Source organism: Syngnathoides biaculeatus, chromosome 5, assembly GCF_019802595.1.
Source record: "Syngnathoides biaculeatus isolate LvHL_M chromosome 5, ASM1980259v1, whole genome shotgun sequence".
In the NCBI taxonomy this organism is placed as follows: Eukaryota; Metazoa; Chordata; class Actinopteri; order Syngnathiformes; family Syngnathidae; genus Syngnathoides; species Syngnathoides biaculeatus.
The window spans coordinates 8,127,615-8,143,230 of NC_084644.1; the positions used below are offsets into that span (position 1 = coordinate 8,127,615).

Below are 15,616 nucleotides of genomic sequence, written 5' to 3' on the forward strand. Positions count from 1 at the left end.
GATAAGCGACTTAAACGGAAACGAATCTTTATTTTTGATACATAGTTCGTCCGTGCTTCCAACATTCTCACGCTTAAGTGCGCATAAACCCCCAAAACACGTCATTTATCCCGTATCTGTGGTAGTTTTAAAAACTATCGGCTAGTCTTGAGCTAGCAGGGTAGGTACATAGAAAAGAGTGACGCAGATTTGATAGACGCGACGTCTCAGCCAATAGGCGCGCATTGCGGCAGGGAGCATAACAGGAAGTGGGTGCCCTTGCCGCGCGCGCGCTTATTTATTGGCCAAAGCGGAAGTAGTCGGACGCCATTTCGTGGCGGTGCTGCAAGTGGTCGTTTCGTACACACCTGCTGTGACGACAGCGGGCAAACCGCTGTTTTGGTTTATTTATTATTTTTATTTATTTTCTCGTTACAATTGGATAGGTGCAGAACACCCAACCTAATGGAAGCAGCGCTCAATTCGTCTCATGAAAGGTAACATAAGCGATTTTTTTTTTTCGTTTTTGGTGAATATTTCCATCGTTCAAGTCCGCCTTGGCGTGACAGTGATGTGCTTAGTTACTGTTACTAGCTAGCTCGGTTTAGCTTCTTACAGCTAGGCTACGGTCAGGAGTCACGTAGCGACTTCTTCATTCATGAACCCGGAGGCGTTATATAAAGGCTTCCCCCGTCCCCGGGGTGGTATATTCCCCTGTCGCGGAAGGATTTAGTGCGGTTATGGTTGACAGCTCGGTGACAAGACCCCCGGCTAACTCCTGCCCGGCCTGCCGCCCCCATTCATCGCGTTCGTCGCCTCAGCGAGGCTACCCAGGACAGTCCCTGTTGCAACAATTGCCCGATTCTTGTCTTTTTAAAATATATTTCTGCTTTTTCAGATGCCCATCTAAACCGTTACTGTAACATTTTTACATGCCGTTCTGGTTCGCCGGTGTTGCTAGCTTTTTATGGGCGACTGGCATCATTTGGATTACTCCCGACTTTTGAACAACGTGGCTTTGTGCGTGTGTGTGAAATAATAAGATGTACGCGTTTTTAGTTTTTTTTTTTTTTTTTTTTTTAAATCGAAAATGATAAAACACAACTCGGGTTGTGAGACAGTGTTTACAAACATGAATGGAGGGCGGGATCGACACACCACGTGAGCATGTCAAGGCACTATTCAAAATTTGGAAAATATTGTTGTTGCTTTTTTTGTTGCTGTTTGTTAATAATGTTAACTGCTCAGTGGTGAGTTCTACCAAATGTTAACACTAATACAAGGTTATAGCCGTTTTGGATCCACTACCAAGTACTTTTTTTGCATTGTGTTGTTAAAAATCATTGCTTTTACCTTTGCATGGATTTAGGGTAGTTCAAGGTTGTAGCAATGTATCATGTTGCAAATGATGGATTACTTAATTCCAGGCTGTCACTGTCATAAAATCAGTATTTTGTTGCACAGGCAAGTCACATTTGAACATTTATACAAAGTATTAAACTCAGCCTACATGTTTAAACAAACGTCAACTACTCGATAAAATTAAGTAAAATCTCATTCTTTTGAAGATGTTCATGTAATTGGTACTAAAAAATGTGCCATTTTTTTCAGACATTTTACTTTCATACTAATCTAACTTTGGTAAAATTAACGTGTGTGTGTGTGTGTGTGTGTGTGTGTGTACAAAAAATGAAATTCTTGCTTTCAATTCACTTTCCTGCTATGCTTTTGAATGTTGTCGTCCCAAGTGTGAAAATAAGTGAAAACAGCAAAAGCAATAAAACGGCATTTGCAAACCGTCATGGTGGTAGATGGTTTTACTTGTGTGTATGTATATATTTTAAATAAATACTCTTTAGAAATTCACTTCCTGAACAGTTTGTCCAAATTTGTCTGAATTTCCATATTTTCACTTTTTTTTCCCACCAGAACATTATGACATACATGCATCCTAAATTGGTCACAACCCAATCACAGGGTTCGTATAAGCAAAGAACTATTAGCACATATTGTTGGCACCTACAAACAACGTAGTGTCTTCAATTAACCTCCCATGCATGCTTTTGGGATGTGGGAGGAATTCGGAGTACCTGGAGAAAACCTATGCAGACATGGGGAGAAAAACTCAACACAGGAAAGCTTGAATAGAGCCTGGGATGTCAGAACTCTGATACGTACTTGCTAAATACTGGTTATTACCATTGCTGTTCATTGACAGAAGCTGTGGCATGCACCTTACATTGGGTGCATTTATTAAGAACTGCTTGTCATTTTTTTTTTTTTTTGCCATCTATCCACGTTTGTGCTATTTCTACGCCTGACTTTATCCCAATCATATGCTTAAACTGCTCTCCACCACAGCTCCGCGGTGGGGCTGCTGTGCGGCGGGATGGACCCGCACACGAGCACCGGCAAGCGCATCCGCAAGCCCTCGCTGCTCTACGAGGACTTCGAAAGCCCCTCGTTGCCGCACGCAATGCCAGCGGGTCCGCCTGCCCCTCCGCAGCCCGCCATTCGGGACCCGTCCCGGCTGGGCCGCGCCACCAACCAGCTGCAGTACCTCCAGAAGACCCTGCTCAAGTGCCTTTGGAAGCATCACTTTGCATGGCCCTTCCACGAGCCGGTGGACGCTCACAGGCTCAATTTGCCTGTGAGAATCCCAGTTGTACACTCCCCTCCAAAAAGTATTGCAACAGTGAGGCTAAATCCTTGGTGTTTATTGGAGACTCAAAATTAGAGGTGCAACAATTGATTGTTGAACTAATTATCAGATTATTCATCTGGTATGTTGAGAATCAATTAATCATTTAAAGACTTTGATTAACTTCAATTTGTTAAAATCCTCAATTTCAGCCTCTGAGCGGTAAACATTGTCCGGTTTCTCTACTCATCTGTAGACGTTTGCAAACATCTGCTTTTACTTTGGAAAAGAAATAACCTTTTGGCCCTTTTTTTTGACATGTTATGGGCCCCAAACAGTAACTGAATAAGAATTTACATTTTAGATTTCAAGTGTTTTATTTTTTATTTATTAGGAAAATGAATATTATTGCAACTGTTAAACTTGCATTGGGGAAAATGGCATTACATGACCTGATCACACATCTACATTATTATCTTAAGTTGGACACAGTTCAATTACAGTTACAACTTTGACTGAACATCCAACGGCCACACGGGGACACCGCATCAATGCAAAGTGAATTGTAAAACCAAAACAAGACTCTGCATAAGGGGTACAGCTAAATGTGACGTGAGTCTCCCCCCCTCTATACTTTCAGGACTACCACAAGATCATCAAACAGCCCATGGACATGGGCACCATTAAGAAGCGCCTGGAGAACAACTTCTACCGCTCTGCCTGCGAGTGCATCCAGGACTTCAACACCATGTTCACCAATTGTTACATCTACAACAAGGTAGGAGCCAGCAATGTCACGAGAATGCACAGTTAAGCCGAGTGTTTGACAGCAGCCGTGGTGGGGAGGGGCATGGCCGTGTCATGTCCTTGTGCTTGGTGCTGGCACCTCGTTGCGCCCTGATTTGTCAACAGCCTCCAAAAATATTTACTCTGTTTCCTATGATAAAGGTTCGCAGCTTTTTCACTTGTCTGCATAGGTCAATCTGCAATTTTATTTTTATTTTTTTTTTTTGGGGGGGTGGTTGATGCAACTGAATAGTTTATTTAGACCATGTCGCTTTTTATTTTTGTATGTGTGTGGTATCCTAATGCACATAAATTGCTTTCTAGCCAACCGACGACATCGTGCTGATGGCCCAGTCCCTGGAGAAGATCTTCCTCCAGAAGGTGGCTCAGATGCCTCAGGATGAGGTGGAGCTGCCCGCGCCCGCCCCTCGCAAGAAGAGCAGCCAGGGACGCGGCCGAAAGACGAGCCGTGAGTGTCTCATCTGTCCGAGACTGCGAGTAGCCATACCGCACCCGTCTACCTGGTGCTGACCAGTGCCGTGTGTACACGTGTGTCCGTCAGCCATGCGTGCACAGCAGGTTCAGGCGGTGTCTCAGTCGGCCTACTCTCCGTCCTCCTCGGACACCGGCGAGTCCATGCCGGCCAATTCTCCGCAAATGGTGCTGACCAAGAGCCTGCCTCCGGCCACCATCATGGGCCTGCCTCCCACACAGCCCACCACAAAGGTTTGCTAAAATCTGGAACATTTCCATGGCCCAAATTTAGCTGGGATAAGCTCTAGCACATCCGTGACCCAATAGAGGATAAGCGGTACTGAAACTGGATGGAAGGAAAATCTTAAGGTCTCAATTTGTAAAGAATTTTTCCCATTCGAGATACAGATAACCTCTACAAGCGTCACAGTCGCCATAACAAAACCTTAGACAGTGCAGACAATGCTGTAAGTAACATTCTAACGGTCTTAAATTATTTTTTTATCAGAGAACAGCCAGGTACTCATTTGGATTCAAGCCTTTATTTGCTTATTGTGATGATGGGCAAGATTTGCAGAAGTTTGAATTTTTCCGCCTTCTTGTAGGCTGGGGTTATGTTAATAGCAGATAGCAAACTGTTTCGACACATGGTTTCCTAAATAAATATAGAACAGGTTTTGGCTTTTGCTATGCGGAAATTGGGCCTCGATGTGCTCTTTTGAGTACGCAGTGATCCATCCCACCGATTTCCTTTCCTGATGACGATACACAAAATGCAGTTCCTCAAATGATTGCTGTATGAAGTGTATTGATTTTTCAGTTTTGAGAACCAGTCTTCAGCGGCATTGGCATTGCCGCCACGATATCCTATCCTACGGCAATGACGCTTCCCCACTGTGTGTAATGGCATCTCATCACTGCATACTCGGCCCTATTTTTTTTTTTTTTTTTTTTTGGAATTTGTATTTGTATGTAATGTCCATCCCCACTCCAAAACCCCCGCCATCCTGCCGGATACACACCAAATAGATTCTGGTCCTGTGGAAAACACTGTTAAAAAAATATTTTAATGTAAGATATTCAGTGTGTTTAACCATCCCCACCCCAACCAGTCGCCGGATACGCATCACCACCACCAGAAATAGATTCTTGTCCTGTGGAAAACATTGCTGAATGTCTGTTCCTAAGTACATTTGAAGTGACTCCTTACAACAAAGCCTGGGAGACAATTTGAACAAATTTATCACGGATAGGTTTTTAGCCACAGGATCAGCAAGATGAGGGTCTGTTTCGGCTTGCATAATGACACTCAATGGTGTTTGTTTTTTCGGGGGCGTTAGAAAAAGGGCGTTAAGCGCAAGGCAGACACCACCACTCCGTCCACCATGGGCTTGACGGTGGGCATGACGACGGAGGGACACGGACACATGGTGGGCTTGGGCAAGGGAGGCCACGGCGGGCAGGTCCACGAGTCCCCCATCAGCGCCATCTCCTGCATGGGTGCCATGACCCTGGAGACGCCACCCGGCATGGGCCTCGTGCACAGCCCCGGCGGGCCCGTGCTGCTGCAGCCCATGATGTCAGTGGTGGGGCGGCGTGTGGGCAGCGGCCGCCCCATCAAGCCGCCCAAGAAGGACCTGCCAGACTGTGTGCAGCTGCAGCCGCTGCGAAAGGGCAAGCTGAGCCCGCCCTTGCGCTACTGCTGCGGACTGCTCAAGGATATGTTGTCAAAGAAGCACGCCGGCTATGCCTGGCCCTTCTACAAACCCGTGGATGCCGCTGAGCTCGGCCTGCATGATTATCACGACATCATCAAGTGTCCCATGGACCTTGGGACCATCAAGGTGATGTGAAGCACTCTTCCTTTTTTTTTGTTTGCAATGTATCTATTTATCATAACACATTTACTGTCAAACTCACTTTGGTCACACGCCACGTTATAATTTTGGTGTCCCTCAGAGGGACCTTATGACAATGGAAATCATACAAATGTCACATCCATTTATACATGGTCGCTTTCGGGCAGAATCCAGCCATCACCAGAGTTTTTAGGAAACAATCTAAACATCATCGTTGTGCACCAATATCAACGTAACACCACCTTGAAATTATGCTCAATTACTCTGCTGTTGATCAAAATATTAGTTGATATCACTGGGTTCCAGTCGTTCACATCGCAGTAAAAAAAGGTTTTTCCTTATCACGAAAGCGAATTGGTTGCATAATCTTTCTAAAGTTGTTGGTGTAATAAACGGAAATACATCGGGACATGAACTAAAGTTTTTGGGTGACTTAATGTCATTTAAATATGTCCTACTCCCTGCTCTTGTGACTCTTCCTGCAGAGGAAGATGGACAGTCGCGAGTACCGTGATGCCCAGCAGTTTGCCGGCGATGTACGCCTCATGTTCTCCAACTGCTACAAGTACAACCCGCCGGATCACGACGTGGTTGGCATGGCCCGCAAGCTGCAGGTACGCCCCGGGGGTTACCCGTCTCATACTACGCTATGTTAACTATTCTTTTGGGAGGCTTACTACAAGAGTAAACCAACATACAGTGTCACTTCCAAAGTCAAATGCCTGGAATTTTTTTAACAGTTTGATGTTCAAACAGTCACCATTTGTGACTTATGAGGTGTCAGATCAGCAAGTATTTTTTAACACTAAAAGTATACTTAACATTTTTTTTGCGGCTATTGTGCGTGCATTAGTTTGTGACATCGCAACAAAAGGGTGCCTGTGGTGACAAAGAGGATGCTGGCGATGATTAGAGGTGTATAGACGTATAATGCAAAGTGCATACAGTAAATATGATGTATTACGGTAGAGTTACTATACATATGATGTAAGTATTGTGCATACTGTAGGGGTGTATAGAACATTAAAATGTGGTACATCAGTGCGATGTAAAAGGTGTTAGGAATTTCTTTTTCATTACCCCCTCCACCACCACACACCCCCACACCACCTTCTCACTAGGTGACCTGAAGAGGTGCAACTTCTTTTTTTTAGGGGTACTGTTGCGAAGTCATGAGTCGTGCTTCATATATTTATCTAGTTGAAGGATTTTAGAGCTCTGTTATGGTACATTAGAACTATATCATGTACTATGGGAGATTAGAGGAGTATAGAGCATTAAATATGATGTTTTACTTTTTAGTTCGGTATGTTTACTGTTTTTTTTTTTTTTTTTTTGGTGTGGCGTCACCACAGAAATATAAGTGGTATAGTCAAAATGATGATGGTGAGGCTTTGACACTAGAAAAAATTAATTAACTTCTTACGAAACAAATTATGTCAACCAGTTTCACGGAACAAATTCTGTTCCAATGTCAGAGGTTTTGCAATACCTGGAAAAAAAATCACTTTTTGCCAGCCAACTTTCAAACTTAGTGACAACTACCCACAGTGCACTGTATTTACTCCTGGATTTGCGCATGGTGTTTGCAGGATGTATTTGAGTTCAGCTTCGCCAAGATGCCTGACGAGCCACAGCTGGACCACACCGCTCTGTCCCTAAGTTGCCACCCCACATCCTCATCCTCTTCGTCGTCTTCCTCCTCGACCTCCTCGTCATCCACATCTGAGAGTGAGCCCAGCAGCGAGAGTGAGGAGAGCAGCCCCAGCTCGGACAGCGAGGAGGAGCGAGCCCACCGGCTGGCCGAGTTGCAGGACCAAGTGTGCACGCAGGTAATGCACTCCAATTACTTCAATCATAGTTGGATGTATTTAACAATTATTTCACAATCTTGCACGACGGAACAACAAGCATTCAATAAAAGAAGCTTACGTTGTAGTTGTTCAAAGAATACTTTTCTGTGATTGGATTTTAGACCTCTGTGAGCCCCGCTATCTTTATGAAACATGGACTGTGGTCTATCTGACCACATTTTTTTCTTATCCCAGGAAGATGGTCTTGTATGCCTTTCTCAACCTCTGATTGAATCAAACAGCGCCATTTCATAATTTCTCAGTGGCAGTGGCATATTGGAATGAAAGGGTACAGCTTTTTCTTAACCACAAGATGGTGTCATACATTCAGAAAGTCTTTAAATTTTCCCTGATATGTGTAATCTGCGCTATTGACTTTTGACAAAAAATGTTTGCATGAAAAATTGTGCCTTAAATATGGAATTATGGTAGTTTTGTGGAAATATACGTAAATAATACATTATTCATCACGTATTTACCTTCATTTTTTCACCACACAGCTTCGAGCTGTGCATGAGCAGCTGACTGCGCTCTCCCAGGGCCCCATGGTCAAGCCCAAAAAGAAGCGTGAGAAGAAGGACAAGAAGGAGAAAAAGAAGCGCAGGAAGCCAGACAAGCGCAGTCGCACAACCAAGAACCGGGCGGGTTCCGAGGAGTGGACCATGCCCACAAAAATGCTGACGAGCAAAGCATCACGGGCCAGCGTATCGCAGCCCAAGAAGAGCCAAACTAAGAAGAGTAGCAAGAGCAGCAAGTTAGTACCACATGAACACACAAAACACCACGTTTGGTCCAGTTTCTGTTTGGCTACTGTCGGGTAATTGTGTGAAAAGTACCAAAATAAGACAGCTATGTGTAAAATTATAAATAATCATAAATATAAAATATGATGCCTTTTGCTTGTCACTTACCCTTAAAAATGAGCATAGTTTTTAGCGTTCTATACATGATGTACTTTGCTTAGTTTTTGGTGGGGGGCTTGGAACGGATTAGGCTATTTACCTCTAAAAAGCGTTTCGACTTCTAAAAAATTCACGTTACGAAACGACTTCCAGAACAAATTAATTTCGGAAGTAGAGGTACCGGGTAACGGTAGGAAGTAGAGGGTATTGTCCCTGTATTAGTTGTCAAAGAGGCTGATAAATATTTGGAGCTGATATTCATTTGCAGTGAAAGAGGGAAAATATTGGTGTTAAAACTGAAAACAATACCAATTCCCAACACTTGATTCAAATGCCTTTCAGAATGTTCATTAAACAGCTTTTCGAATTTCCAACATGTTAAAAGGGTATTTTTTGTCCATTTTTTTTTTTTTAAAGACCTACAAATATTTGTTTTGAAATTCTAATCAATAGTGCAGGTAGGTCTCAGGCTTAGCAAGGTGTGTTGAAATGAAAACTGAAACGTAAATAGCCTTTTAATGTTATCTACAGTAAGTACTTTTTTCCCCAAATCTTTTATTTTGCTTTCTGTTAAGTTCATACAAAAGCATCAAGTGCAGGGAGTTTGCAGGGTTAGCATTTACTATGAGGCATTAACTGAAAGTTTAAATAAATAAATAGCTCCCTGAAGTTTGCCTCTTTTAAAAAACAAAAACAAAAAACAAACTCTTATTAGCCATTGGATTAAGAAGGGGGGAAATTTTGACACTGATAATCGGCCTGTCTGATAGTTTTTCTATTTAGTTCTTTTTGTTGGTGTCTGGGCTCTGAACAGCAAAATTCTTAACCAATTTACCAATTTGTTTGAACCCGCCCATAGGCCTGAAACATAAACTAATATAATATCACTGAGAAAATAGACTTGCTCCCACAGTTCTCCAAATAAGAGTCAAAGTTTCCATACTTTTACAGTTTAGTTGTTACTCTGTTAATGTCCATATTGGTACTGTACACAGATGGGGTGTCATTAATTGCATTCCATCTCTTCCAGTACTCTCATCGCTGGCTGTCATGTTTTAGCGCAATATTGCACCGAAGGTGCGATATCGCGGGAGCAACACTGTACTAACATTCTGCCTAAATGCTAGAGTCATTAGGATTTAACATTCTGACATCAAGTCACTGATTTAATGTCCGTTTGAACCTCCCACCAGGAGCTCGAAGAAGCCATTCTACCCGCTGTTGCCAGCTGCTATGCTGCCGCACTACGACTCCGAGGAGGAGGAGGAAATCGTGCCCATGACGTACGACGAGAAGCGGCAGCTGAGCCTGGACATCAATAAACTGCCGGGCGAGAAGCTGGGGCGGGTGGTGCACATCATCCAGTCACGGGAGCCCTCACTGCGCGACACCAACCCCGAGGAGATCGAGATCGACTTTGAGACGCTCAAGCCGTCCACGCTGAAGGAGTTAGAGCGCTATGTTATGACGTGTCTGCGGAAGAAGCCGCGGAAGCTCTACACTGACCAAGGTACATAGAGCAACCTCTTGTATGTCGAGTCATATGACCATAAATCCTGAGCTTTAAAGGCTCTCACAGTGTGGGTTTTGTGATTAATGTGCACGTGTTACGAACAGGGGAACTCTGGGTACGTCGCCGACGCTTGCTGGGAAATCTCCCGCACTCATTCCTCCTCCTCCTCCTTCTTCTACAAAGAGGGAGTTACATCCTAACCTGAAAACAAAAGTTGATTAAAAAAATATATACATATACGTACGTCCGCTGTGTTCGTCTTTCTGAGACGTCCATAGTGTTACTTGTGAATTTAGACTAACATCCCCTTTGTTCAAACCAGCAAAATGAGACAAGGCAGTTGCATTGCGTTTCTGACACACACATCAACACAACACAAACACAATAAAATAGCTAACACAAAATAGGCCTTCAAGAACAGAGTGGTTGAGCCACCACGGCGAGTCGCCAACCAATGTTGAACGAGTGTTCCCAAACAAGCAAGTGTCCGTCGCAGCGGGTATTCCAAGTTAATGAAAGTTCCAGCCGGTCCAAAAACGAAAGACAGCCGGCGTCAGTGTAGTTAGTGTTCCAAACAGCGTAGTTTCCCAGAGCAGCGGTGAGAAAGAAGCCTCCTTGTCCTCTTTCTCGTCCTTATATAGACACTCCTTGAAACATTTCACACACATAACAATAGCGAACATGAATACTCGGTGACAAGTTGTCGAGTGGCACACGTTGAAGCACGGATGGAGACGTTTCAGACGAGCCGGAAGTTTATGAAATATACACGTATGCGCATTAATATACGCGTATGCACATTAATATATGCGCATGTGCGTTAATCACAAGAAGACTTTTCAGCACTGGGAGCGCTCAGACCATCACACCGGATATCTGCTTATCAAGACCACAAGGGCCAAAAATCAACAAGAAATATAATAAGAGCTGAAACTATTAAATGTATAACTCCAATTATTCGATAACAATAAAATTTGAATCAAAATATCTGCTGTTAAACTTTGTAGTAAACATTTTCCCAAATGGACAAACGTTTGAATATCAATGGACATGATGAACAAGGTTGGGGATCATTTCACACTTAAAAAAGAAAATATTGCAATGTCTCAACTGCAAAGCAAAACTGGTTAAGGTACCAAAATGCCACATCCACGTTCACCAACACTTCATCCATTTTCTTTGCCGCTTAACCTCACGAGGGTCACAGGAGCGCTGGATCCTATCCCAGCTGTCAACAGGCAGGAGGCAGGGTACACCTGGAACCGGTTGCCAGCCAATCGCAGGGCACAAAGAGACAAACAACCAATCGCACTCACAATCACACCAAGGGGCAATTTAGAGTGTCCAATTAATGTTGCATGTTTTTGGGATGCGGGAGGAAACCGGAGTGCCCGGAGAAAACCCGCACAGGCCTGGGGAGAACCTCCAGACTCCACGCAGGGCAGGTCGGGGATCGAACCCGGGACCTCAGAACTGTGAAGCCAACGCTTTACCACCTTATCCACCGTGCCGCCGACTTGGAATCAATGTCACCCAATTTAATCTATCTTACTGTAAAATAAATGCTGATTAAAATAAAATGTTAATTTATATGATTAAATGAAATACAATCAAACAGTCCTGTGATTGGCTGGTGACCAGTTCAGTGCACAACTTGTATCTCACCCGAATTCAGCAAACCTGAGACCCCGATGAGAAGTGGTTCAGAACATGGATGATGGATGGATGGAAATAAAATCAAACATATTTGAATGAATCTTGTAGCTATTCATTTTTTTCCCAAATCCAGTAGATAATTGTTTTTACTTTTCAAGCACAGTACTTGGAGAGTCAAACATTTATTTGAGGTGGGCCTTAGTGTACCACGACTGCTTTCCGTGATTCATTTCAGCTCCCCTTGTCCTGACGGCAGTTGTTCTTGTGCTTTTGTGATCTCGTTAGCTGTGAAGAAAGGCGGGGTGGTCAAGTCCAAAGAGGAGCTGACCCTGGAGAAGCGTCTGGAGCTGGAGAGGAGGCTGCAGGACGTCAGCGGACAGCTCAACTCGGCCAAGAAGCCCGCCAAACCTAAAGGTCTGTGCAAATATGTCAATATGATATCTCAATATAATTCCTGACAGATAATAAACGTGTTGACCATATTATGTTCGTAAAATTTTAGTTTTCTATTCCCACTCAGTCTAAAAAAAACAAAACAAAAACAAACCCAAAACATTTACTTTCAATCTTGAGGCGACATAGTGCCAGTTAGAACACTAATGGACTTGTTCTCAAGCTATTCAGATCACATTAAATTGGTTAATAATGTGTAAAAATAAGACCATGTGGAGACAGATAAATGATATCGCTTTGTAGAAAATATTGAATTGACCATATTTGGACATCGGAGGTTACAGCCTGACAGTGATGCTAAAGATGTGTAAACCGTTGAATATGATGTAAATATTGTACTTTAGAAATGCATAAAAATGAAGCGTGATGTAAATATGGTATATTAGATATGTAAAACATTACATATGCAGTCACTCACATTTAGTCATGCTCGCAGATAAAGTTGCGGGTGTGATTAGGGATGGAATCTCAGGACCTTAAAATAACTTACTAGATTAATATAACTGTAAATTAAAAAAAACAAATACATAACTATAATAGAAGACTAAAATTTCAAACTCAGAAATGATCATTTCCAATTTCAACTGTTACCTTAAAATAACTTACTGGATTAATATAACATAACTGTAAATAAAAAAAAAAACATAACTAAAATAGAAAACTAAAATTTGAATGATGGTCTAACGGCTTTTTTGTGGAGGGGGGGGGGGCACGCCGTCACACAGCCTCGCGATCGACGCAATGAGCAACCCTGGTGTAACTGAATTTCCTTTGACATGGCTCATGATGTTGAGGACTTTCGACGTAAATGCGCTCGCAGTACGTGAAGCAGCTCTCAACATGCGCTTTCGGCCTAACTTCCGTGCATGCCCAGTACGGTTAACTTGCATTTCCTGTTTCCGGGTGAATACTGCTTGTTTTGGAGCAGGCTTGTTTAGTTAACGTTTTTGAAATAAACACGTAAATTAATGTCAAGAGTACACAAAATAAGCGACATATTTCAATGTCTATTTTTTTGTACTTGTAACAAATTTTACGCATGTGATTTTTCGTGCTCGACTACGCAGATTTGGGAGAAGGATGGCGCGCGGGCATGGTCGCGACCGCGTCAAATATGAGTGACTGCATATGGTACATAATAGGACACACACCGTTTAATATATAGATGGTGTGATAAACACATAGAAGGTATGTTAGAGGTGTAATAGGCATTAAATATGATGTAAATAGTGACAACATTAAGGTGTATTAAAATAGAATGTAAAGCGCATGTAGCAAGGGAATTAAAACAGCTTTTGGAGTGTAAATCCATCCTTATTGTTTAATTATGTATTGCGTATTAACACCGGCAGCTGAGAAGGCCAACCCCACCGAGGCCCACACGCAGCCCTCGCGCCTCAGCTGCAGCAGCTCCAGCTCGGACTCATCATCTTCCTCCTCCTCGTCGTCATCCTCCTCTTCGGACACCAGTGAGTCAGACTCCGGCTGAGCTCTCTAAAGTAGAAAAGAGTAATAATAATAATAATAATATGAAGAAGAAGAAGCAACTCAGGGACTTGGGCTGGCCCAGGATGCGACACTCCCTGAAAACGGACGACAGAATCGAGCTCCGTTTTGAATGTTATACTTGAAGGATGCGTGGGGAAAAGAAACGGTTGAAAGAGAACACTTAATGCCTTTGCTTTCTTCCCGCCTGCTTTTGTTCTTTTTGTTTGTAAATAGCATGTGCAAAAACATGTACGTTTCTTTTATAAAGAAGAATTTTATGATTATTTCCGCCATCCAGAGGAGGACATGTGGTGCAAGTCTCCTTTGGATGTATATATTTATTTATTTATTTATTTGAAATGTGACAAATGTTTTTTTCGGCTAATTCTCTTCTTCCCTTTAAGGACCCTGCTTTTTCTTCAACATAGTGGACTACGTAAAAGTTGCTTGAGCATTTATTTGACATCCATCTTAAGGTTTATGCATTCGTATGCCATTTGTCCTCACTTGTAAGAAAAGTCAGTGACTTTTCTAGTTTAAAAAAAAAAAAATCTATTAAAGGACAACTTTGGCACACTTGTAGTAGGACAACTACGTACATGTTACTAGTGAGGCGATACCATACACGTACGCTATTCTGACGAAGCGCTAGATGTTTAGTTCACGGTTTTCCTTCACCAGAATATCTCTTTTCTCTTGTATGCCAAAGTTAATCTACTAGTGAGAACAAAGAGTGTACTACTGCAAGGATGTGAAGCAAAATATTGGAGCATTTATGTGACATGCTGCGTATATGAAACACTTGAGATCTGTGTACTAGGATACACTTTGTCCTCACTAATAAGAAAATTAAATGCACTTTTAGAACTCAGGTGTGCTAGTATAAACGACTGTTGTGAGTAAAGTTTGTGCCCCCACTACTCTGTGACATTTATGCATACAAGCAGGACAACTACGTTACCAGTGAGACAAATCACGGGTGCGCTGGTTGACATCTATATGCTACTAGTAGTCCCAAGCAAAGCGTTAACTAGGAGAATTGTCAGTTCGGTTAGTTCCCTGTTCGTGCCACTGACGTGATTGTAAACATACTTTACAGTTTTTGCCTCCTCTTTGCAGCTCGTTATCCTACTCGTATGTCAAAGTTGTCTTACTAGTGAGGTCAAAGGATACTAGTACATGGAACTTAAACTGGATGATATCGGATAAATTCTCAAGCGACTATATGGCAAGCCATTTCAGCATTTAATTGAGCTTACTCGTGAGGACAGTATACTAATAAAGCTTAAGATGGATATGAAAGTATTGAATAAATGCTTAAACGAGTTGCCATGTGGAACGTTGAAGCCGCAAGCGCAGTGTGAAATTTTTTGCAGAATTGTTCATCCCGTGTTACAGATTCAACGTGGTTTCATTCCCGGATTGTCTTCACCGTTACAAGAAAGTGTGCTGAAAGTTCGGCGTTTGTCCATTCGAAACATTCACTGTTGGGAATGTAAATGACTTCAGCACCACACTGATTTGTGGAAGTAATGCTTGTATATTCTTAAACGTGTTTATGCTGTCGCACAAAAACTACTGCATCGGGACTGCTATTCTGTTCCCTTATAGGTGCCCTCGTTCCCCTTTTTTACGCTGTTCTTTACAATACTTCTCTCATTCTGGTTTAGCATCACTTGTTGCTGTTTGCTCTTTTAGAGCATTTCTGGTCTGTTTTGTTGTACACTTTTTTTGTCCCCCCCTCCCGTCCCAGTTGAAAGCTTTGTTCATAAAAATTAATCTGTACACATAATTTGCCTGTCATTGTGTAGGAAATTGACTTTATTAAAAACACAGTGATGCCTTGAAATAAGTGAGCTGACTGAGCTGCTTGTGTATTCAGAATAACTTTGCTTTCTACGAACACACAATGCTAAAGTCCATATACAGTGAAGAAAATAAGTATTTGAACACCCTCCTATATTGCAAGTTCTCCCACTTAGAAATTATGGAGGGGTCTGAAATTTTCACCG

The 15,616-nt window shown here is 42.6% G+C and overlaps 1 protein-coding gene across 4 annotated transcripts; it reads left to right on the forward strand.

Moving 5' to 3' along the window:
• Positions 1-280: 280 nt before the first annotated feature.
• Positions 281-15,297, forward strand: brd2b (bromodomain containing 2b). 4 transcript variants are annotated; one of them, XM_061821194.1, is made up of 12 exons: positions 281-476; positions 2,341-2,674; positions 3,261-3,398; positions 3,731-3,875; positions 3,969-4,132; positions 5,221-5,724; positions 6,225-6,353; positions 7,332-7,571; positions 8,093-8,346; positions 9,688-10,004; positions 11,949-12,077; positions 13,469-15,297. In XM_061821194.1, exons 1-12 carry the CDS (start codon positions 445-447, stop codon positions 13,603-13,605), a joined length of 2,523 nt encoding a protein of 840 aa, XP_061677178.1. In that variant the 5' UTR covers positions 281-444; the 3' UTR covers positions 13,606-15,297. The 4 variants fall into 4 exon arrangements, with proteins under 4 accessions (XP_061677178.1, XP_061677176.1, XP_061677179.1 ...); XM_061821192.1 differs by having other exon boundaries at positions 291-476; positions 2,341-2,629; XM_061821195.1 differs by lacking the exon at positions 2,341-2,674 and having other exon boundaries at positions 291-476.
• Positions 15,298-15,616: the final 319 nt, after the last annotated feature.

Bases quoted from the DNA above. Each gene is read 5' to 3' on its own strand.
- brd2b (XM_061821194.1), top strand. From the start codon at position 445: ATGGAAGCAGCGCTCAATTCGTCTCATGAAAG. The intron at 4,133-5,220 runs GTTTGCTAAAAT...CGGGGGCGTTAG, and splicing joins CCACACAGCCCACCACAAAG to AAAAAGGGCGTTAAGCGCAA. The intron at 12,078-13,468 runs GTCTGTGCAAAT...TAACACCGGCAG, and splicing joins GAAGCCCGCCAAACCTAAAG to CTGAGAAGGCCAACCCCACC.